The following is a 27,101-nucleotide window of genomic DNA, read 5'->3' on the forward strand; positions in this document are numbered from 1 at the left end:
TACAGACGGAAAGATTTTCAAAGCAGTGGGGAAGTATTGTGGGAAGAAGAAAAAGGCCATGGTTGATACTGCTAAGCCTTACTTGGAGGCCATGCTGGGATGTCGTACTAACCCGCTACCTTTCAATGTTTTCATAGATTGCGAGATCATTAAGAATTGGACAGAAGTGGTGCATCCTCTGTTTTTGCTAACACCAAACACATTCCAGATCCATATGTATATCCAAATGAAGTACACAAAGGTTGATACCTTGCTGTGTTCCAAGACCTACAATGAACTCTACATATCATTCCAAGTACGGGTGACCAGGAACCCAAATCTAAATGTAGCCCTAGAGCAGGCTCCATATACCGGCAAAAATAAAATATGTTGACGATCTTCTCGTTCTGCTGTCACCAACAGATAGGGACTGACTTGGATGTTTTATGCAGCAAATTCAGGCAAACTCTACGTAAATGTGTTTTGCAGCCAGCACTTTTCTTTCGTTATATTCTTTTAGTTTTGTCCACATCGCATATTGCGTAGTATTAGTATTTTTCCATATTTATTTTGTGTTCTATGGAAACAGGGCACTTTGCGCACTATTACAAGACATTGTATTGCGTAAAAATGTTTACTATATAAAAAGGTGTTGAAGTTTTGTTTTACTCCGAAGTTTTATTAAATGCAACTGGTACATTTCATTGCGTTTTTCTCAAAACCATCATTTTCACTATACGCCCTTAAGGGTCTATTGAGTCGCACAGATATCCTTTCCTTCCATTTAGGGCCGGATTAAGGGAGGGCCTTAGGGAGGCTATAGTTCCGATCCTCCAGGTGGACTGGGGCCTCCACTCTGATCAAAATCTCAACTGGCTATCTGAGAAGAATCATGAAGATACAATCATCATCTTAAAATAAAATATGACCCAAAACATTAAACATATTCAATTAACGTTCCTACTGTACTTTCACAGAAGCGTATTAGGTGAAGCCAGCAGGGGCCATATGTTTTTTCTAGCCCCGGGCCTCCAAATAGGTTAATCCAGCCCTGCTACCATTCATAATATATTTGAACACATCAGTGGCGTATTTACGATTTTGTTTCGGGAAGGGCTTTGCTAACTTTCGGGGGGGGGGGGGCTTTGCCTGGAAATGTGAAAATTCTGCAAGATATTTCATTTACTTTACTATACTACGTAAGATTTCGGGGGGGGGGCTTAAGCCCGGAAGCCACCCCCTAAATACGCCACTGGAACACATCATATTTTGCATTGTAGTATATTTCGTCAGTTCATTTTGATTTTTGTGCACGACACATTGTGTTCTTTTTTTAAAAAAGGGGCCTATTTGATAGAGTATAAATTATTTTTTAATCTGTTGAAATAGTATGTGTATCTGAAAATATATTTTCTACGTAGTTTCTGCAAGTGCTAACTATATCAGCACCTTTTGCTATTTATGTTTTACTTAAAAGAAAATCTATTCAGTAGAAGTAATACAAAATTTCATTTGCGTTTTTCTCAAAACCATCATTTTGTCTTTAGGCCCTCTTTTTTTCGAAAAACGCTTCAATTGATTGTTGTTCCTTAATATTTGAAGTTTAAGTATTGAGAAGTACAATCAGTTGTCAGAGCAATCCACTAAGAAAATAAGGAAATATTTCTAAAAGCCTTGATCTGAAAATTGCATGTTTTGAACTTGTTCCCCTTTTCCGAAAAAAAATATATAGATATCAGCTTTGATAACACTTAGCATTTTGTAGTAAATTACGCTATATCCAAGTTATTAGTAGATTTCACACAAGAAATTAGTACATTTTATTTTTTTATGATTACGCTGAGCATTGTACAGATACGGAATAAAAATATCATGAGAAACCATTTATACTTAACATTGAGAAAAGAACAGAAATTTGTATGAATATGATTTAAAGGAAGTGAGACACAACGTGGAGTCTCACATGCCACCTTCTCTTGATACAATTGTGCAAACAGTCTGGCCTTATGGAAAACATATTAACAGAATGATGGTAACCTATTTTGTTATACTAGCAGAAACAGATAAGTCTCAGGGGACAATGACAAATGGAATGTTGTTTCGAAGCAATATTTCTGTGAAGAACATTTATTAATTCCTTCGAGATTCCACATGGGAATGTGACTGTGGATTAACAAAATGAAGTGCTATATCCCCAGCGGTGACCGTAGATGATGTGTTGAGATATAGACTCCTTTCATAAGGCATGACAAAGAAGTGCTTCAGTGCCAACACGTAATGATATGAACTGATTAATAATGTAGCATATAATATGATACAACGTGTAGCCTATACTTTCATTAGTAACTATCAATGTTTGCCGAAAATAAGGAAGTATAAACTTAAATTGTAAATATCTGAGTAATTAAGGGATGAAATTCTTTCGTCAGGTAACTGAACATTTACATCGAGGTTTAAACAAATACTCTGTTTACGTCTGCTGTCAGCGATGCTACAAAAGACGAGAAATACAGCTTAAAGTAGGTTCTGAGTCGTTGTAATGCGTTCGATGCTATCCCACTGGGAGTCTATCACCAAAGAGATACGTAGTAGCATCTAGACTAGCGACGAGGACATCAAATAATTGTATAAAAAGGCTAACTGACTAGGTAAGTAAACAATGCAAGGTATTTTACATTATGATGTATTTTGTTTCAATCAAAGTTTCTTGAATACTTAATCTTAATGTGCGTGTTATTTACACAAAAATAATTCTTGTACTTTGTATTCTGTAACAGTACAAGGGCCTCATTATGATAAATGAACAACAGATCTGAGTTGTAAGAACTGGTAGATCTTTACACTCTTGTCTCAATATGTCCGAGCGGGGAACGAGTGTGATCTCTGCAAATAGTGATATTATTTGTACCAATTTTACCAGTTAAAGCGTCTGTTTCGCTACTACATGCACCATCGTCTTCATCGTCACTGTCAACTATAGCACTTCCAGTCCCTTCATAATAAGGGTTATGGTTAGGAAATATATTATTTGAATCACTTGTGATTGGTGACGAAGAGGATTGATTGCTGGTAGTAAACCTTGATGACGTAAAGTTGCTCACCGTAGTCACAGATGATGACTTACTACTAGATGATTGGGAAAGCGGAGAAACAACAGAGTTGTTCTGTGCACTAGTGTTGCCAGGAGGACGTGGAAACTTGTTTACAGGAGAAACAACTGAGCGAACTATTGATGGCTCACCTTCTTTGGAAGTTTTCGCGGAACCATTTTTGACACCATTGATTGATTTTGCTTTACCATTAGCTGTTTTCATAACAACAATTGCCGGTGATGGTCCGGATGGCTTTCTGTAAGATTTCACATCACAGTGAAGATCTGATTCTAGTTTGTGACGTGGAACAAGAGGCTCGCGATGCACTCGATGATCAAACAACTCCAGAAGAACAGATTCGTTCGGTTCTGAGCTCTTCTCAAAACCACTTGAACCATTACTCTTCTGTGCTTTTGTCACGCTATTACTATTATTACTACATGTATTGTTCTGACGCCAGTATTTTTCACCAAGGTAACAACTCTGTCCGTATGTAAGTGACCACGAATTCTTCAACGTTTTCGGAGAGTCACCATCTATATGATCACCATTAGTAGTACCATTTTTAACATCCATGTTTCTATAGATATAGCTGTTGCACCGTTCGTTCAAAGAACGAGTTCGTACCCAGTGATTTGAATCCCTAACACTAGATGGTTCCCGTGACATATTACTAGAACTAAATCCAGGAGTTGCACCACATAAGGTTTCTTTAAAAGCCACTCTATACTTCGCTGACATTATGTTGTATAATATAGGATTTACCGTTGAGGAAAAGTAGTAAAAACACCCTGTTATGTAATACATCCATTCGTTGATCTCAAGATAATTCGGCGAATCTTTGGCGTATACATACAGCAGTCTCTGTGCATGGAAAGGAGCCCAACATAAGAAGAAGGCGATGACAACGGACGCTGAAAAGAGAAAAAAACCGAGACGAAAGTTTAGTAATTTTCTAAAAGTATATACATGAATATAATAAAACACACGAAATAACAAGACAAAATAGCCGAATATATAGCTCAAGGATGCTAGAAAATATAGGATCTGTCCATATGTATCTTAATTCAATGAAGCCAAAAAGCAATCGATCATCGGCAAGTCTGATTGGCTACTCTCGTTTCCTCCTTGAATGGTGGCTCAAAAGACTGCGATCCTAATGGGCAGAGCGGGCAGAGTAGGCGTGACGAAGCAGTGAGGTATGGTTTCATGATTTTGTTGTATAGGCAGATCCTCTATTTTATAATATCCTTGATATAGCCAGACACGGGAAACATTTTCATATCCTGAGGAAATAGCCTGTTAAACTCAACTAAGATTGGCATATTTGACCAGATAGTTACAGTAATATATTAATAATTCGATATTCTAACGTAGGAATAAGAACGTTAATAAAACTTTTCTGAATACTATACATTTTGTGAATAGTAAGGCCCGTAAAAAATACTTAGCTTTACAAGCAGTAATAAATATAGAATGTGGCCTGGGGAAAAGATGAAAGCTGAGGTTCGGAATTATGTTACATTTCTTTCTTATGTTTCACAGATCCAGTTTTCAAGGATATTTCATCAAAGCAAATAAAAGACCATAATTTGTTTGCAGAGCAACATATTTTTAGCATGAAGAAAGCCAATTTTTAATTATTGGTATATGGAATCTAGGACAATTTTCACCGTGGAAAAAAATCATCCCTTTAAACAAGTAAGACAAAATTTCCTCTGGATAAAATCTTTCTTCACACGGGAGGGATAAAAGCCCTCGTGGACAGAATCTTGGCTATAGACGAGTAAGACAAAATCTCCGTGGAACAAACCAAATCGGACAGAATCCTCCTATAATCCAGGAGGTATAACGTAAATGTCTTCCCAAGATTAGACTTGCTCGTCACTGGGGGTGTGGTAAGATGATAGCCAATCAGCACCCTTCAGATTTGCCTAACTTACTCATCGCAAGGTCACTCAATCTCAACCGTCTACTGCGTTCAGCAAGTAAAGAGTAACCAAGCTGACAACTCCAGATCAACGTCAAGCTGGCAAACGTCAGTACAACTTTTCGCGGAAGCCAACGACGTTATACCTTTTGGACTATAAAATAATACAAACTGAAAATAATAGTCTTACAAAAAAATAATAATCAGTCGTAAAGAATGTTAAACAAAATTATGCAGAATTCAACTAAATTTTGTTGGTTTAATTTACACAGCCTGTCAAATAAATAGTAATGCATTATTTTAATATACATATTTACAACTTATACACTACACTGCAAACTTATACACGTGGATATTATATATATATATATATATATATATATATATATATATATATATATATTGCTGAAACCTAAAATAGGTTCGCAATCCACATTAAACGTGACCGGTTTTGTGACGTAAGAGGCAGTTAAAAAGTTCCGGAGGCATGTTAAACGGAGACCTTTCGTCTGGGTTGCGAACCGCAAACCATTCTTATACATGGAATTATTGAATGTCCACCCAGTTTCTCCTAGAAGTAATTTAAATTAATGCAAGTCTTGGGGGCATAGAAAATATAGCTCAGAATTGATTAGAAACATGGGAATAGAAATTCAAACATAAAATTCGATAACACAGAAATAATTTAGAATCAGAATTTAATGATCTGATGTTGAATAATTGAATAATCACAGAACATGGTATGGACTGGTATGACTTAAAGACTAGGGAAGACAATACATAATCACTCACTTTTGGTAATTATGATGAGCAGAACCTCTGATGGACAGAATGACGGAGTAGAAAAAACTAATGATGAATACACTGACTCGCAGAGTTTCGACGTCAGAATAGAACTTCCAATACCCGGAAGAGAATTCTGTAGTATTTATATGATTTTTCCGTCATGTCAACATTCTTTGTTTGTCTTCCTAGTTCTAGAAGTCATAGCCAGTCATTTGCATTGTAGAAGTCAAGGCACTAAATTTTCCATTGGATTATGAATCTTAAAGAATATTCAAACTGCCTTCACTTCATACATTGCCTATTTTATACACATTTTAAAATTCAATTAAACATTTTGTTGGATTACACATGACTTGTTTGGTACACAATAATATATATATATATATATATATATATATATATATATTTGCTTGTATGTATGATGTGTCCCGCTTAAAACTATAACAAATGAAAATGGCATAACTTTTCCTTACAAAGATTTATCGTCGAAACTTCTTACACTCATACAACTCAGAAAGTTCTTCCACAATCAAGAAAACTAACAAACTTCAACGTGCCCAGCATTATTTGCGCGGCAAACGCCAAAACAGCACTCCAACCCCGCTCCAGATGTGCTTAAGAATTTTGTGGAGTAAAGTTGCTTACTGCAACAATTCTTTCTCGGAAATTTTTCAAAATTTGAATATATGTAAAATAAACCTAGTCCATAACATATTCCCGCAAGGAAAACTCATATACAGTAAGATATAGTGATCATGGGGACAATTTTATTAACTTCGAACCTCTTGCAATTAATCTTCCATTCCAAATGTTCATCCAAGAAGTCTTTTCATCTTGTTGAAGAATAACTCCTGGTAATGGCTGCGATATGATAAGAACCAGGTCTAAACTTTAAAAGACTTGCTTGAAAGAACTGTGATTAGAATAAGCAGTATCGCTCGGCAGATGCTTGAGAACATTTTGATTGAGGTGAGGTACTGTTTCGGTATTTTTCACCCAACTAATGGTGCATCCATTGAAGTTCATTAGCTTTCTATATTTATAAAAGAACTTGTATGTTTGTAAGAAGTTTGGGTGATAAATCCTTGCAAGTGATAAAGTTACATCATTTTCATCTGTTATAAAAGCTTCTCCGTGGGTAAGGGATTAGCGTACGCGCCCTTGGCGCGGGAGACCCAGGTTCGATTCCCGGCGGGAGCTCATGTGGTTCGGATTCCACGTTAATCAGTAGGTCCACGTCTCACATAGCCCCGCTGCTGAAAGGGACGCTAAACTGAAATTCAACTCAACTCAATTCATCTGTTATAGGGACTCATATAATTTATCAGTGTTATTATTATAACATTGTTATACATCTCAATAAGGTACACATAATATATTTTCAATTCATAAAAGTTTTTGTAATAAAATTTAATACTTGAAAATACAGCTAGCAATAAAAGAAATTCTACAAGATGATAAATCATTGTCAAAGCCCAATCTTACAACCTTCCTATAGTAGAATGCAAGGGCATTGACTTTCATAACCTAAATTCCACATCAAAAATGGAGAAATGAAGAAAGTAAGAGGAAACGAGATAACCCGAGAAAACCCACACAAACGATGTTTGTCCACCTAAAAGACCATTTATCGCGAGAGGGATCAAACCAGGGACCCACACACACCAGAGGTGAGAGCTCTACCATTTGGTCTTGCAGTAGTGTTTCCCATCCAAGGCGTAGAATGGTGTCCCGGGTCATCCTAGCCACGTGGGGCTTACTGTTGTTTTGTAACAGGAGGACCCTCTTGTGATTCAGAAGTGCTGGTTCCAGAGTTTTGAGTTTTTCTTGAACACGGTTCAACTACTGACAGCACACGGTTGCATTATTGCTCTGACTAGCTGATAGCAGTTCCCGAAGCAAGATGCCACGAGCAGTTCACCAAACACACAGGAAGATCTTCTGCTGATGCAGTGCTGGTTTCAACTGTTTTAGAACTGGTTCCTGGGATGCTTATCAATGATGACGGCACGTAGAGCTTCGTAGAGGACACACTTCTCATCACACGTCACCCTGTAAAGAAATGGCTCCTTCCTCAGACGAGACAGCAAAGAAACGCAAGTGTCTTCTCACGTTGCCTTCTGGCCCGGAATCAAATCATGCGGGACCTATTGACACAACTTGTAGTGCTCCGCAAGTTGATAGAGGTGCTGCCGAATTGTTTCTCTACTCACACTGAATTGTAGTCCCAGTTTCTCACATGTCTGGCCACTGTTCGCCTCAATTGCTGCCTGAAGACATTCATTTTGTAGATGTGTTGGTCTTCAGGCACGCGGTGCGTCTTCGAGTGTTTTGTCACTGTCCTTAAACTTGCTAAATCTACATCAGTGCACTGTTCGCGAAGTCACGACACTCTCACCAAAGACCTGGCATATCTTTCGCCCCGCTGTAGCAGCGTTTGACCCCAGTTTGTACTCGTACAGCATGATCTCTGGAGCTCCCATGTTCACTCTATCCTTACGCAAGTTCACGGTGTAACTGAACTGCCAAAACCAGGTAATATGTTGAATATATCCACACCGACAGCTGACCCTCGTCCATCTCCATTCGCATTCAACTTAAGGTGTGAGGGGCGATTGAACAAGGACGACCACGAAAAGCGACAGAACTTTCTTCGTTACCTTTATATTTACGAAAATTTACTGACATGTACGTTCAATGATATCTACCTTTCAACATGGCGTCCTGCTAGAGAAATCAAAACTGAAACCAATTTCTTAAAACTCATACATTTTATAGCTAATCAAATTTATAAAAAGGATCAAGTAGATGTGATTTACACAGATCTCTCCAAGGCGCTTGGTGTAATTAATCATGATATACTTCTCAGTAAACTTGTGACATTCAATTTTTCACCAAATCAACAACTTTAAAGTCCTATCTTTGCCAACGCAAACATCGCGTTCGATACAAGAATATTTTAACTAAGGAATATGTCGTACACCCTAGTATGCCTCAGGGATCAAACTTAGGAACTCTATTATTTATACTATTTGTTAAGGATTCACCACCTGTGATAACATCTTCCCACAAACTATTGTTTGCTGACGATCTAAAAATCTATCGTAGTATCTCCATGGAATTAGACGCTATTTCTTTGCAAAGCGACGTTAATGCTATTTTCCAAGGGCGTGAATGAAACAAGTAGCTGCTAAATATTAAAAATACAAATTAGTATCAGACACCAGGAAAATGAACTATGTACGCAATGTGATTACTATTAATCAAACGCCAATTGAGAGAGTAGATTATGTTACTGATCTTGGGGTCACTCTGCAATCGAATCTATCATCCAATATTCATGTCAACAGAGTAGTTGGTGAGGCCTTTAGGAATCTTGGCTTTGTGATTAGATTAGGAAGTGATTTTTCTAAGACTAATGTCCTCAAAACATTATACACTGCCTATGTAGGTCTAAGGTGGAATATCCAGCGATAATATGGGGCTGTAATAGCAATATATATTCTAATAGAAATATATGAACAAAATTAAAAAAATTGAAGATAAATTAGTGCGCTTTTTGACACACACAGAAACAGTGATATATCCAAAATTTGAGAACTACGAAGGTCTTCGAAACAAATATTCATTACAATCACTTGAAAGCAGGAGAACGCATTTCATTTTATTTTTCTTATATAAAATAATTCATACCGCAATAGATTCAGAATATGTTATATCAGAAACTAAAATTCACGTCCCACATAGAGCAACGAGATCCCATAATAACATATTCCGTCTGTCAGCGCAAATGACTAACGCAATGGATGTATTGCCTGTCAGAAAACATATGTTTATTGTATAATAAGATGCCACAAGGACACCCAGATATAGACACTTTTAGTTATAAACAAAATCTTCATTCTAAATAAATTAGTTGTATGTCGTTATGATATTATATATGTATTTTAAAGTGTATTACCATGCAATGATTGAAATCTGTAATTAGGCACTTTCCTGTTGTTTTTTTCCTTGACAATTCTTATCCTTGACAATTTGTACTTGTGATACTTACGGTTTGCTGTATTGTATTCACAAATATTGTTATAGTTTTCATAAAACTATATTCTCAAATTTTGATATTGTGTTACAAGTTCAATTATACGAATAGCTATTATACAGGATGGCACGAAAGTAGTTATACAGTTGTAGCACTGCCATAATATCTTTATTCCTTTAATGATGCTGGAAAGTTGAATGAAGAGCAAAGAAAGTGGATTCTTTGAATCTATTGGAAAAGTGGATTTGCTGAACATGTTCATATATTACAGGGAAACGAATATAACACTTCTTGAATCAATACTATTAACAATTTGTCTCCACCGCATAGGTGACAAATTTGATAAAAAGAAGGATCATTGCACCAAACTCCAGGCGGCACAAGACTGCAATAGCGGAAAGATGTTGATTCGGACAAAAGTTTATGTCGTAATGTGTGTTACAGCCTTGTGGATAGGTTGGAAGAATGTTGCAATGTTGGAGGAGGAAATTTGCAACACTTGCGCGGCTGCAAATTGTCATTCAACTTAAAATTTAGGCGTTACTGTATACCTACTTTTGGGCTACTCTGTATTAAATTGAGCTGCACTTGTTAGTTTTCTCTTTCTGTTCATTGAGTACTTTGTATACCTGCGGGCACTGGATGTCTTATGGGCAACGTTCTTAAAAATAAGCAATATCGTTGAACACTAATATCACCGATGTATACAGTCTAATTCTCAATTAGTAATTGGGACGTAAAACTCAAAAAATTCATTTCATTTAATTTTTTCTCAATTAGTAAGTCTTTCATTGACTTTCATCATTAGATTGTCCATCAGCCACTTTAATTGCCCATCAGCCGTCAGGAGTAATTTATTGTAATTACGACGGGTGTTCAGCAATTAATATCCCTGATATAGAAGGTATTATCCGAAATAGATGAAATTGTACATGCAGCATAATGCATTCTTTGAATGTTTAGAGACAAAGTTTCAGGCATGTCGGGTGCATAATTTTAATGTTCTGCTCTGTTTTTCCACTCAAGGTGAGCAACGATTGAGTAAATCGACAAATCTGAACAAAGAGGCGTCATTGAGTACCTCCAGATTGAGGATTAACACCCAAGGAGATTCATGAAAACATGGTAAATGTATTAGGTGATGGCACCCCTACTGAATACCTCTCGTATTATCTCCTTGCCATCTTCGAATGTTTCGTTATCATCTCACAATTCTGGACATCATTCTAACTTAAATATTACTATTTATTTTCATTCACATTTGTTATTCATTTGCCATAACTTCATCATATTTTCATTCGTCTATCTTCAGAAATCCAAAACCAAGAATAAGTAAGCAAGTACATAAGCTACTAAGTTTCTTTAATATCCTTGTATTAGTTTACAGAAAAGGCGCGGATCAGCAATTCCCAGTTACTTTATTGTATATTAGATAATAAAGTAACAATACAATGAATTGCGGCGGATTAGATATTTGTTTTTTTATATTATCCATAGTATTTTAAGCGCCTTTATTCTTCGTAAGTAGTTAAAATAGTTTTGTATCATGTTGAAGTAAAGTTGTATTAATTTATAAACATATATCACCGCCATCGGCAAAATATTATAGATTATGAAAGTTTATATTAGATGAAAGATGTTTGATAAATTTGATGTAACTGTATTTTAGATTAATAGATATTAGATACATTTCATGCAAGTTTATATTAGATTAAAGATGTAAGATAAATTTGTTGCAAATTTATATATGGTAAAATATATTAGATATTAGATAAATTAGATGAAAGTTTTATATTAGATAAATCTTATGAGAGTATTCAATAATACACATTACATAATAAACTGGTAAGATTGATGTCATATAAATTGTTATTTTTTTCTCTTTTGTTTTCAATCAAATGGTTTCCAACTAGGATATGTTATAAAGACTTATAGAATGTTCCGGATTTTTCGTACAAAATGGACATTCACTACCTCGATAGTTGTAATAGTTAACCGCTAGATCTTTACATATTAAACTGTTACATATTAATTCCTTGTTCACATTTTTATGACCATTTCTTGTTATTATGATACCTCATATTAAAAGAGCGACAAATTATGGGTAAAATTTCTAAAAAAAGGAATCACTCCACACAAATATTTACAATTTTACTCACGTCACTTTTTTCTTTCCAGATCATAAAATTATATGGTAGTTAACATTACTATTTACGAGCCTAAATTTATCATTTAACGTATCTTAACACACTATCCCGCAGTATTCACTGTTACTTGTAAATCATTTGGGGAAGCGGTATTGGACGGATTATAGGGTTATCTGATTCATGATTCTGGTCTACGTTCCCGCGTCTAAATCTCGCATCATAGACCCAGTAGTTCGGACATACCCGAAGGTCCTGACAACCGGAAACAACCAAAATGTCAGCTCTGTAGTATTACAAGAAAATTTTATATTTGATTTAATGATGACATTTACTCGAGCTCGAAAATTTATTTGTTTGATTTCCGGTGTGACATTCTTTAATCAAAATACTGTGTTTTTAATATTTCAAATATAATGTTCTGTTTACTCGTCTCTCCATACTGATTACTAGCATAGTATGTTTGAATATATACCACACAAAATGATTTATCAAAACTGAGCTCAGCGACATTTCTTATATTGTACACAGTAAGTTTTATAAGCTGCTCGATTTAACTTAAACGATCCCTCATGTGAGAAAAAACATAGTTTTTCTTTTCTGGGATTATCGAGCGCTTATACCCTAAAATGCCTTGTAGTTATCTTTCGGTGCAATACTTTGACATACACAATACATATTTCTCATGTCCATGACGATCTTTTGAAACCTCTGGGTCTGTTCGGGTCACTCTGAAACGTAGATCTGATTGCCACTTGGACACGGGTCACAAATTTCATGACCCTTTCCGTCACTAGAGCGGAGATTATGCCACCCAAATGACTATTTCCTTAAAGATTTCGACTAAAACGTCATATAAATAAGCAATCACTATCCACACGATTCACTACAGATGTCTTATCTTGTTAATGGCACAACTTATTCAGTCAGTGAACTTGCAGTTGGTATGAAATTATACGAGTAGCAACTTCTTTTCATTAACGTGTTTGTTTGCATTGGCACCAAACACTTGTTTCTTAATTTTGCTCTCTAAAAATCCTTAGCACACATTCTCAATGCATGTTGATCACCTTTCACATCCATATAATTGTAGAAAGATCAGAAATAAACTTTTGTAGAAATAAACTCTTTAATTTCTCTCACACAAGTCTCGAAAATATACTTAAACACAAGCAATAAAATGCATCATTGTAGTTTCTTTTGATCCGTTTCCCAGCTTAATTTTCAATTAAATTTCAACTTTAATTTATTAATGAATTATGGTGATAGAAGAGTGCATGGCTAATAAGGTTATTTCCATGTAAATTGGAAGTAAATTTACGGTATTAAATTTGACTTAAAGAAACACGTATTTTTAGTTTGTAACTTAGCATTGCAATGAATTTTTAATAGAAAAATACCGCCATATATTTACATATTTTTTTTAAATGTCTAAATTGTTACGAGAAGCAGAGTTCAGACAGAATTTCGAAAGAAAAACAATTGTTAGTATTCGTACCCTTTATCCATAATATATCCAACAAAATAAGTAGTTTATTGAATAAATATGGAATAACAACACTTAACATGCCACAGTTAATAATCAATAGTTAAGTATGGAATGGCAGTTAACAGTTAGTAAAGGTCAAACAGATACTATGCTCCGTAAGCAATCAAGAACGATTAGATATCCCAGGTATCTCATCTCAGAAATATACGAGGATGACTCGAGAAGTAATGCCTGTACGGTGATAGCTTTACGTGTCTTTTACAGATAGCACCAATACAGGTATCAATGGAAAGATTACAATATTAGCTACAAATGGTAGCATCAGTTTTCAACGTAGTCCTCATTTTGGGCAACACACTTGCACCAACGCGAAACAAGGTTTTTCATGCCGTCGGCGAAAAATTATGATGGCTGCTGGCCATTGCCAAACTGCTGTTTCCACATCCGTGTCACAACTGTAACGTTAGCTTTTAAGATAATCCTTAAGTTTGGAAAAGAGCCAAAGGTTGCAGGGCACAAGATCCGGACTATAGGCAGGATGAGGCAGAAAGTCAACTAACACTTTGCCAGCAGATGGGACAACTTAGATCTTTTTGGCGGAAGAGAGAACGTGTGGCGGTACTCCATCGGCTTCGTTTTCGTGTCGTAATGGTGCATCCACGTCTTGTCGCCGGTGATGAATGTTCCTGGGCGCACATCCTTCCGCAGTCAGAAAATTCAATGACAACTCGCTCTTTCAACCGGATGCCACCACTGGATGTCATGAATTGCTCCATTACTCTGGAACGAGAAGAGATAGGAAGGGGAAACAGTGGCATTCTATAGCTTAAACATCAGTGCATTGATAATAAACAGTTCAGAATGTTTGCAGTGCTATTCGCCAAGTAGTGGGCTTGGAAGCATTACTTTCCGAATCACCCTCCTAATTTAATTATGGCCTGACATGTGTGTGACAAACGACACGTGCAATTAAGATTAGATGGGTGGAAAATATAAAATTATATAATTATTAAACAACGTGATTTAATATAGCGCTAACATTTCTTGTAATCGATAAATTCCATTGCAAGGTGTTCCTGGATTTTTATTGTCTTAGAACACATTTCTTGCCAAATGGCACTTAATGGCCATTTCCCCCAAGTCTTGGGTTATTTCGTTTCTATATGCACTTATCGAAACCTCATTTTAATAAATTTTTCTTTGGAAACAAATTTTCGTTGTGCTACGATTCAGCCATGGTGATTGGAACGAAGGGATCGGTGCCAAATATAGAACTAGCAGAGGAGAAAATAAAACAAGTGACTAGTTTTCGATACCTGGGTAGTATTATTAGTAATGGTATGAATTGTGAATGTAAAATAAAAGCAGGAATAGGAATGTGGAAATAAGCCATTAGGAGGAAGAAAATACTATTTTGTGGAACATTGAATAAAGAGTTGAGAAAACCTCTCATAAAATGCCTCGTGTGGAGTACTGTACTATATGAGTCAGACACATGGACATGACGCAAAAATGATGAAAAACGACTGGAAGCTTTCGAAAAATGAGTGTGGAGGAGAATGGAGAGAATTAATTGGGTGGAGCGGAAAACGAATGTGAAGGTCTCAGAAATAGTGAAGGAGTAAAGAATAATTTTAGATGTTATTAAGAAGAGAAAGAGAAACTATTTAGAATATTGGATAAGAAGGAATTGTATCTTGAGGGATGTGCTAGAGAGTATTTTGGCAAGAAAGAAAGGGAGAGGGCGAAGGAGACTACAATTAATGGACAATATCAAAATAGAAAAATCGTACGTGAAGATGTCTAAATGTCTAGGAAACTTAGGTGAAAAAATGGCTGAACCGGGAACAGATTGCAATACAATTTCTGCTAACGGAATCTTATGGAAAAATACATGAGGAAAACGATGGCAAAAAGCCTACCACTCTCCAAGATGGGGTAAGGCCGCTATGGAGAATTTTCCAACATGGCTGCCATGCGTTACTACTATTAGTAGTCTCACTTACTGTGACCCTCCTAATTAACATAGAGCAATGTGTAATACATCTTTGTAAAGCTTATCAAACGCAGATTCCAACTATGTAACGTTGGGTTTCAAATTGTGCCCACTGACTAAAAGGAGAAGAAGAAGAAATTTAAAAGTCACAAAAATCTCTCTCTCTTTTTTTTTTTTTTTTTGAAAATATTTCATTTCTTGCAACACTGTGTGCACAGCAGCATAACAAAAAAACTCGTTATTAGATACATTACACATTTAAGTGTAACATAGACAACAGTCACTGAGATCTAGCCCGGGGAAGGTGTCCTAATATGGAATAACCTTTATGTGTTGTATCACCGAATTCAATGAAGGGAATACCGGTATACCATTATGTGAGAACACTCTGCGACCATCCTAATCACCAATCTCGTGATGTATACATCGTTGTAAAACTTATGAAACATTGATTTCAACTATTTAGCATTAATCAATATTTGACCCAACGGATAGAAGAAGAAGAAGAAGAAGGTTGAAAATTTTCAAAGTAGTTATTTATTTTGTATTGAAAAATTATAATTGCTGTATAAGCATCCTGTATCATGGATTTTACTGGAGTAAGTATACCATTGTATAAGAACAGCATGCAATATAATAATTGTCCTTATTTGTTCCAACTGGAAAATTGACTAATAGATGTAGAATATGGGCCTTAACAGCGTATCAAATTTAGGTAGAAAAAATACTAAACCGTGATCTTATTGTAATGTTAAATTTAGTGTTGGCATGTTTTCTTTTATGAAAAATACCTTAGGGAAACGGTATTCGAATGTCTACCACTCTCCGAGAGTGCATAGGTATACTGTGGTGAATTTTCCAATATTGGCGCACGTTTCCTACTACTTTATATCGTTATATGTTGAGGATTGTGCAATATTTGGAACCTTAGTCTTTATATCAATTGAAAGCAAACTCTTAAACAAGTTTTTCCGAATATTTTTATTACAATATTTTTTTTCATGGTACACTACAGTTCGGTGAGATGACTTATAGAACAGTTACTGAATATACTTTCAAGAAAAGTAAACTTATGAAGCCGATGAAGTCCATTCAAGAAGTTAAATGTAAAGATGACACGTTTTCGTCAATAAGCCTGAACTACCATTCCAACACCTGGTACTTGTGCTCAAACAACTATGATAGCTTTGATTTGAGAAAAAGGTTTTCTTACGAGCTCTGCACGTACCCTCCTTCATTATATGACAGAAGTGGGCATATGAGAGATTCTGGAAAGTTTCAACTTGCTAAACTCATGCGTGAGGAATAAAAACCGAAGTAAGTCTGCCTGAAGACGTGCAGTATGTCACTGATGGTGGGTTCTTGCTTCATTGCTTACCTTGGAATCAACAACAATCATTTGAAGGAGTAATTCATGACTATATTCATCAAAACTATATTATTCCAAAGTACGGGACGCAAACAGTTGTATTCGATAGCTATGAAAATACGTTATCAATAAAGTCGGAAATTCACCGAAAGCGAACAAAAGGGATTTGAAGGACCAAAAGTACATTTTAGCCCTTAAATGAGCGTTGCTGTCAAGAAAGATAGTTTTTTTTTCAACAAACCTATAAACAAGCGTTTATGACTTGTCTTTCGCAAAAGTTACAATCAGTTGACTGCACCACTAAACAAGTTTCTGGTAATGCTGACGTCATGTTCGTAATGGAAAGTGTTGCATTAGCGTGCAAGTATCCTACAGCGATTATAGGTGATGACACTAATCTTCTGGTCCTCTTAATAGATCAATTCAGTAATGAGTTTCATTATATTTTTCTCTGCTCGGAGGCAAAGCGAACTGCAAAAATAGAGATTGTATATTACATTAAGAAAATTAAACAAGAACTTGGTGGAGAAGTTTCCTCTCACGTTCTTTTCGCTTGTGCTGTGTTAGAGTGTAATAAAACATCAAAACTGTAATGCCTAGGGAAATGTGATTTTATCAAAATATTAAAGAGGAATGAGATGTTTAAGAAAGATACTGGTGTTTTCAAGACAGCTGGAAAATCGAAAGAAGTAGTTCACGTTGCTGGTCACGAAACTATAGCCTACCGTGAAGAGAAGAAGGTATCAAATGGATTTAGCACCTCTACTAGGGATTTGAGCAGTCGTTCTCTAAGATGATTTTCCAAGAAATGGAACCGGTGGTAATAAAACAGTGCAATGTCCTGGGAGTTCGGCGGATGCAATAGTGTTTCCCATCCAAGGTGCAGAATGGTGTCCCGGGTCATTCTAGTCACGTGGTTCATACCGTTGTCCTGTAACAGGAGAACCCTTTTGCGATTCAGAAGTGCTGGCTCCAAAGTTTTGAGATTTTCCTGAACACGGCTCAACAACTGACAGTACACAGTTTCATTAACGCTCTGACCAGCTAGTAGCAGTTCCCGATGCACGATGCCGCGCACAGTCCACAAAAAAAAAAAAAAAAAAAAAAAAAAAAGAAAAAAGAAAAGAAAGGAGGACCTTCTTCTTGTACAATGCTCGTTTATGCTATTTCGGAACCGGTACATGAGATGCTAATCAATGACGACGGCGCCGAGGAACTTCGTACAGGACCCATTTCCCATCACATGTCAACACCCTGTCCAGATATGGCTCCCTCATCAGACGAGACAAAAAAAAAAAAAGAGCAAGTGTCTGTTCGCATTGCCTTCTGGCCTGATGTCAAATCATGGGAACACATCGATTAAACTTGTATTCCTTCCCAAGTTGACAGAGGTGCTGTCGAATGGTTTCTCCACTCACAATGAATTGTAGTCCCAGTTCCTCATATGCCTGGCCAGTTTTCCCTCAATTGCTGGTTGAAGATCTTCATTTTGTACATCTCGTATTCCGGCACGTGGTACGTCTTCGAGCGTTTCGTCACCGTCCTTAAACTTGTTAAACCATCTCTGCACTGTCCGCGTAGTCACGACACCATCACCAAGGGCCTGGAATATCGTCCGTCCCACTGCAGCGGCGTTTGACCCCAGTTTAAACTCGTACAACATACACACCCTTATGATGCTCTGTGGACGTTTCGTGTGCATTCTGTCCTTACACAAGTTCACGGTGTAACTGAACTGCCACAACCAGGTAGTATGTTGGATATACCCACGCCACAATATAACCTACGCCATAACTCCATTCGCACTGAACACAGACCTCCAGAAAAATCGACAGAACGTTCTTGGTTACCTTATAATATTAAAAAGTTCTAAAATTCGGATCTAACACAATGCGCTACCCTACAGTGCATATGCAGAAGGTAAATGTTTGTACTCATTGTAGAGGTACAAGTTTTAATTCTGTGGAAATTGACATGGATAATGATTGAGATAAAAGTAATATTATAAGCAAATATAGATATATCTGTTATATCTGCTCATGACACATTCCCAGGTACGTTAATTAACTTTGTAAATTTAAAGTTATTGAACATTGCTTAGTTCATTTACGGTTGCATGTAGATGACTTTACATAGTTGTATAACCTTTATACTCGTACATGTAACTTTTATTTTCAATACAATACATATACGTTAAGTTGTATTGTATTGAAAATACCTTGCTGTGTTAGAGTGAAAATACCTTGCTGTGTTAGAGTGTAATAAAGCCTAAGTTGTATTGTATTTTCAATACAATACAACTTAGGCTTTATTACACTCTAACACAGCAAGGTAATGTGTAAGGTATCTAATAACCAGTTTTTTGTTACGCTGCTGTGCACACAGAGTTGCCAGAGATGAAATATTTTTGAAAAAAAAATGAGATTTTTGTGATTTTTAAATTTCTTCTTTTTCTTCTAGTCAGTAGGCAAAATTGAACAACGTTGGAATTTGCGTTCCATAAGCTTACAAAGATGTATTACTCATTACTCCAGGTTAATTAGAAAGGGCACAGGAGGTGCGTAAGTGAGACTTTGCGAATAGCAATAACGCATGGCAGCCATGTTGGAAAATTCTCCATAGCGGCCTTACCCCATCTTCGGAGAGTGGTAGGCTTTACGCCATCGTTTTCCTCAGGTATTTTTCCATAATTACCCGTTAACAGATATTGTAGTGCAATTTGTTTCTGGTTCAACAACAATTTGCCTGGGCTAATAAGACCCTGGAAGACCGTAGAGCATGGAAGCTTCTCAGTTCAAGCAATTGACCTTCCAATTTCGCAGAATACTTGGCATTATTATTATTATTATTATTATTATTCACGAATCAATTACAAGTTGATATATCTTATTGTTTACAATTGAATAATACAAATATAAGTGATAAGAAAAATCTTTTTTTGATATCAAGTTACTTCATTATCTGTTGATTCACGAACATTTCGTCATGTAATAATTCACCAAACCCCCTACATTTGTTTGTACAAGAAACGAAGATCTTAGTAAAACAATCTTCATCTTTTCTTAATTGCTACATTGTATAAAAGCACTCAAAATGTTTGCTCTATTGCTATGGTAGACGCATAGAAATCTTAGATAAACATTTTCATTGTTTTTAGAGTGTTGGGTTGAAACCCAACATCTGTTTAATTTACACAACAATTCACTCAGAACAGAAAGTGTCAAACAAACAAATTTACAAGTTCAATTGGAGATGTAGAAGGGTAAACAGTAATTTTCTAAGTTTCTCTTCATGAATGGAAGCTCTTAAAAGTTTGTGTCGCTGAGTTTGCGTTTTAAGGTTAATAGTCAGCGTATGGAACAATTTGTGACTATACTTTCCTAGCAGAATGCTCGTTCTTTGCACGGAAAGAATACGTTTCAGTTTCGACATAAAGGACACAAAAACCGTCACCAATCTACTTATGAACCTCAAGAACTATGAATTTGACACTAAATACCGGCCATTTTCAATTATTTTTACATGTCACCATCTCCACTTAGGAATACAAATGGAGACTGAATTTTGATTTCAACGGCATCGGAAGTGTCACTGTTCATGTCAGAGACGCTGAAAACTATGGATTGGACACTATTATTTGTCATTCTTATATATATGTCCTCCCTGCTCCACCTCTCCCCTGAATTGCATCGTCAAAGTGAAATAATTAAAGCCACCCTAGATCCGAACGTTCTTGTTGAAAATTTGATTGAGATCGGTCAGGTGGTTCAAGGGTAATTAACTTACAAACATAGTAACTTTTATTTATATATGTGTGAAGATAAGTGTATTTGAACAGATAATGAAACATTTTATTTCTTACTTTGGGACATTTTATTTTAAAATTCAACACAGTGAAAAGCATAATCGTTCATTTAATGTTGAATCACTTCTCGATTTTTTTTTCTAAGTTCATTTGCTTTTCCTACTAGGAAGTTTTCTTGCTGTCTGTCATTTCTTTCTTATATATGTAATTTCTTAATCAATAAAAACGACAGATTTTTTCCCTGTCAGCATCCCCATCATCACCCCACCTTTGGTTAATGTATGAGCACGCATCTTTCATCAAGATTGAAGAAATAGTCAACGACCCAGGATATTAACCCGGAGGGACATCGAACAAAAACCTTTGAGAGACTTTTGGGAGGTAGTAGTCCGGATCGTATGAGAGACGAGTCAATATGTAGGAGCACGAGCCACGATTCCGAATTTACGAGGAGTTTATCTTGCTCTAACTTTGAGAGCACTTTGCCTTAGCAAACGTTGCAGTTATCAGTTGTGATGGATAATCCGTTAAAGAGTAATTTTGACTTTGATTAAATTTACTGTATTCGCAACGTTGGTTTTCCTGTCCGGGTTTCGCAAAACCTTAATTCTCAACTACTTGAACGACCAGCTGACCAGAGAGAAGGATGGACGGACATCAATCCACTGGGAGAATCATCGAGAAGGAAACACCGAGATTTACAAGTAAGTGCAAGTAGATTAACCAGTCCTAAACGTTACTCCCTTCTCACCCCTTTCAACCCCTTTGGCGTCACGATCTGTTTCTTTTGTATATGTTTGATCTTATTTATATGCGACCGAGGTCAGATGCTGTACTTTACGCTCTACCAAATTCAATATTTACAAAATCCTGGGCGCAACTTGTCACTTCTAACATCCCCAATTACACTGTCTATTAGCGCGTTATCTGCGCTTTCAGACTGACAAGGGACGACTGCACATATGTATTAATACCTGCTGTGTTTTCTATTCTTATAAGTTTGGAACTCATCCAAATGATTTTCACTATGCACCCAAATCATTGGGACTACAATATCATGAAAGATAGCAAGAAAGAGCTTTTAATTAGGCTTCTTGTACTTTGACTTGTTTATCATTAAAAGTTTCAAAAGAAAGTAGTATTTGGTTCACAACTTAAAAAAAAAAAAAAAAATAGAAAAATGGACTTAATCCAGGTAGCATTGGATTACAATATTAGTTAGGAAATTAACACTTGTGCGAATTAAGTTATTGTGTTTGTACCATAAAAATAAAGGTTTACGTCATCATGGGCTACGTCATGCCAACTCTCAGTTTCTTGACCATATTAGAATGATTAATATAGTCCAGAATTATATATTATTATACACAAACGTATGGCAAGTATTTTTTTTTCTTTCCGACGAATTTGTAAGGATTCGTTTCACACGCGTATGGTCGCATATAAGTTCGTATTTTGAGTGAATTTCGATGTGCATGCATATTTCACGAATTTTGCGGGATACTACAGTAGTATTGGCCCCACTCTCTCTCACTTTGGACTTTGACCCCGACATTTGTGACGTCATAGGTCAAAGGTCAATGACCTTGGCCCAGGGTCATTGACCTAGGGGTACATAGGACCACCCCTCTAAATTTTGGCAGGGGTACCATGGCCCACCCCCTAAATTTTGGCAGGGGTACCTAGGACCACCCCCTTAAATTTTGGAAATTGCCAAATCTAAAAATTGGGAATGGTAGCCTAGGACCATAGTATGTACCCCTATCAGTATGGGGGTCTATGTCGTTCCCTTTCATGGGTAAAAAAAATGCCAAAAATTCAAATTTCGAGGGTTTTTGACCTAATTTATCCCCTTTGATGAGGTGTTATTAACCTATATAGTTATATGGGCGTATACAGGGGTCCATTACCTTTCATAAGACATGGGTATATTAATGCACCCCTTGAAAAATTTGGGAGGGGTACCTTGGCCCACCACTTAAATTTTGGAAATTGACCAATTTAAACATTGGGTATTATAGTAAAGAACCCTAATATGTATTATGACAAATTTGGGTGGTCCACCTCGTTCCCTTCTAGGGGTACAAAATTGCCAAAAAATATAAACGTAAGCAATACGTTATACCACGTGTTTGGTTTTTGGTCGATTTTATCCCCTTTGATGAGGTGTTATTATCCTATATAGTTATATGGTCATGTATAGGGGTCCATTCCCTTTCATAAGATATGGGTATATTTGTGCACCCCGGAAGGGGTACCTTGGCCCACCCCCTTAAATTTTGGAAATTGCCCAATTTAAACATTGGGTATTATAGTACTGGACTCTAACATGTATTATGATAAATTTGGGTGGTCCACCTCGTTCCCTTTTAGGGGTACAAAATTGCCAAAATTTTAGTACAACCACGTGTTTGGTATTTGGTACATTTTATCCCCCTTTGATGAGGTCCTATTACCTTATATGGTTATATGGTCATGTATAGGGGTCCATTATCTATCATAAGACATGGGTACATTGGTGCACTCCGGGAGGGGTACCTTGGCCCACCCCTTAAATTTTGGAAAATGCTCAATTTAAACATTTGGTATTATAGTACAGGACCTCAATATGTATCATGATAAATTTGGATGGTCCACATCGTTCCCTTTTAGGGGTACAAAATTGCCAAAATATAAACGTCGTACCACGTGTTTGGTTTTTGGTCCATTTTATCCCCTTTGATGAGATTCTATGATTACAGGGGTCCATTTCCTACCATAAGACATGGGTATATTGTTGCATCCTTCTTAAATTTTGGCAATGGGGGGTCCACTGAAATTGTCCAATTTAAGCATAGTACAGGACCTCAATATGTTTCGGTGTTCCTATTGCCAAATTTTTAAGTACAACCACGTGTTCGGTTACTGACTCAATTAAGGTTATAAGGTATGGACGGGTATCCCCTTTCAATTTGGTAGGACCCTTCGGGTGTAGTACAGTCACGTGATCAATGATTTTGGTTTTGATGCGCGACGAGGTCCCTGGTCAATGTTCTCTAGGAATTAGGTGGAAACTTTGAACAAGATTCTTGGCATTTGAACTTTTTTTCAACTTTTCAAACTAAAAAAAATCAAAACAAAAATTGAAACGGAAACTTTTAAACAAAAATCTGGAAACAAAAAATTTTTCAAAACAAAAATTTGAAACGAAAAAATTTGAAACAAAAATTTTGAAACGAAAAATTTTCAACAAAAAAAATTTGAAACGAAAAATTTTCAAACAAAAAATTTTGATACAATAAATTTAAAACAAAAATTGCAAACAAAAATTTTGAAAAAAAATTTGAAACAAAAAATTTTCAAACAAAATTTTTGAAACAAAAATTTCAAAACAAATTTGAAACGAAAAATTTTTTAAATAGAATTTAAATCAAACAGTGATCAGCTTTCACGGTTAACCGTTAAACTTTATCCGGTTTTTAACCATTCGATTAACAAATAAACGGTTTTCAACTATTCGATTAACAAATAAACGGTTTTCAACTACTCGATAAACAGATGAACTGCTTTTTCCTTTTCACACCAGTGAGCGCAAGAATTTGCAAACTAAAACAAAAAAAAAAATTGTACTCGCTTTAAATACGCATCATTTTTGAAACAAGGTGTTAGTGTTCATCATGGATACACAGTGGAAACATCCATTTACCTGTATTCTCGCAGGGCCTAGTGGGTGTGGAAAAACGTATTTTGTGAAGCGATTACTGTCACATCTCTCAACCATGATCAATGCAAAATTTCGTAAGATATACTGGTATTATGCAGAATGGCAAGACGTGTATGCAACAATGCCGGTTCCAGTAGAATTTCACGAAGGACTTCCACGAATGAAAGATTTTCAGCCTCAAGATGGACCACATTTTATTATTATTGATGACCATATGCGAGAAGTGAATAGTGATATTGTTGATATGTTCACAAAAGGATCACATCATCGAAATATTAGTGTGATTTTTATAACACAAAATGTATTTCATCAAAGTAAAGGAAATAGAAATATGAGTTTAAATTGTTCGTATTTGGTGTTGTTTAAAAATCCACGAGACAAGTCACAAATCAAGCATATGAGTTATCAAATCATGCCTGAGCATCCACTGTTTCTACAAGAAAGTTATGCAGACACAACAAGAAATCCACATGGTTATTTACTGATGGATCTTAAACAAGATACATCCGATGAAATGCGATTTCGTACAAATATTTTTCCCGACGATTTGCATCATTATGTTTACGTAGCAACAAAATATGTTTAAATTATTGTGCATGTGAAAAGAATGACTTAGTCTGTCACGATGTCTCCTACAGTGAAACACGCTGATCTGCTACGTGCTCTGCACAAAGCTAAACCAAGATTGCGTAAAGCTATTATTGCCAATGCAGACGCTTCATTAATTCATAGTATTTGTGAATGTTGTTACAATGTCTTAAAAGGCAATGTTCCACTGACAAGTGCGCAGAAGTCAAGATTAAAGCGTTACAAGAACACGCTCCGCTATCTCGTAGACAATACAAAATCATTGGATAAAAAGAAGAAACATTTAGCCGTACAACAAGGAGGATTCTTACCTGCACTACTTGCACCTATTGTAGGAAGTGTGTTATCCAGTATTTTGTTTAAACAATAAACATCATGGAACATAGCAAGAAGATGGTTTAGTGCCACCAGAAATGCTTCAACGAATGCATGCATCATCATCCCGTGTGAGTGAAAATCGAGAATCTAATCTCGATCGTGAAATGCAATCTATATTGAATACATCGTATCCAAGTGATGAAGAAAAATGGAATCAGTACAATAGAATATTACAGAAATATCTTTATGTGATACGTAAACAAGAAGAACCAATACCACTTACAATTACATCAATGAAACCTGATAGTGGCGTCCCGAATGTTGACGATAGCACGAAACAAGAAATTTTAGCCGCAATACCACAAATGTATCGTAAGAAAGCCGAACTACTATTCCGTCGTTTAAAACAAGATGACGCAATTACGTGGGATCATAAAGGAACAGTGTACATCAACGACAATAAACTACATGTATCCAATATCGTAGATTTAATGTGTGATGTGACTCGACCGAGGAAACATTCTAATCCTCAAGGCTGGGAATTGTTTTGCAACTACCTTGCATCGTCAAACACACCTCAAGAATTGATTGGTAATCCACGAAGATTAAACTATATTGTCAAGCATAATAGTACAACAGCATCTGAAGGATCTGCACCACCAAAACCGGCACCTGAATTATTTTCTTCCGAAGAAGAAGAAGAAGATGATGATGATGTTTTAGAAGTCCGACCAAGAAGAAAACGTATCATTCCACAATGGTCAACGTACAAACCATGAACAAAAAGTTGAAATCCATTTATTACAATCCAGCACACCCTGCATCATTTTCTACTGCAAAGAAATTATGGCAAGCCACAGGAAAATCTATACCTCTAGCCAAAATAAAACTTCGGTTAAACAAACAACCTACCTACACGTTACATCGTCCTGTACGTCGTCGTTTCCGTAGAGATTTTTATCTTGTCAACAATATTGATGATCAATGGGAATGTGATTTAAATGATTTACAATCCCTTCAAAACTATAATGACAATTACCGCTATATTCTTACAGTGATTGATGTGTTTAGTCGGTACGGGTGGGCTGTACCACTAAAATCAAAAAGTGCCAAGGATATAGTGAATGCATTTGAAATGATTTTCCAGGAGAGGAAACCAATTGTGCTACGTAGTGATCAAGGAACTGAATTTACCAACAAGACAGTACAAAAGTTTCTCAGGAAACACAACGTGCAACATGTTACAACAAAGGATCCAGATATTAAAGCCAGCATCGCAGAAAGATTTAATCAGACATTGAAACATCGTATGTGGAAATACTTTACCAAATATCAAACATACAATTACATCAAAGTATTGCCTTTACTTGTAAAAGCATACAATGAAAGTCGGCATTCCAGTATTAAAATGGCACCTGCAAACGTTTCTCAGGACAATTTACTGGAGGTGTGGCATAACTTGTACGACAAAAAGCTACAACGTTCAAAACAAGATACGGATTTATCTGTTGGTGATACTGTTCGTATAAGTAAAACAAAACGTATCTTTGACAAGGGTTACCTCGAGAACTGGACTTGGGAAATATTCAGAGTAAAAGCCATTGTACCAAGAAACCCACCAGTGTATCGACTAGAGGATTTAAATCATCAACTCATCGATGGTGTTTTCTACAGAGAAGAATTACAACCAGTACCGCTCCCTTCGACGTTCCTCATCGATAAAATATTACGTACAAGAACAAAAGGTCGCAGAAAGGAGTATCTCGTCCAGTGGAAAGGATATCCTTCCTCATTCAATTCGTGGATCCCTGCAACTTCATTGAAGAAGAAGAATGGAACCTGATCAAGATTTTTACGTTACAC

General features: G+C 36.3%; 1 protein-coding gene across 1 annotated transcript in view; it reads right to left on the reverse strand.

Annotated features, from left to right (window-relative positions):
• Positions 1-1,159: 1,159 nt before the first annotated feature.
• Positions 1,160-27,101, reverse strand: part of LOC145669828 (uncharacterized) — a 106,372-nt gene continuing 80,430 nt past the window's right edge. The window contains exon 4 of the mRNA XM_081738174.1: positions 1,160-3,985. Within this exon, the coding sequence (XP_081594300.1) occupies positions 2,817-3,985 (1,169 nt within the window). The 3' untranslated portion in view covers positions 1,160-2,816. The remainder of the gene's footprint in view (positions 3,986-27,101) is intronic.

The sequence above is a fragment of the Thermobia domestica genome, chromosome 14, assembly GCF_964235325.1.
Source record: "Thermobia domestica chromosome 14, izTheDome1.hap1.1, whole genome shotgun sequence".
Lineage (NCBI taxonomy): Eukaryota > Metazoa > Arthropoda > Insecta > Zygentoma > Lepismatidae > Thermobia > Thermobia domestica.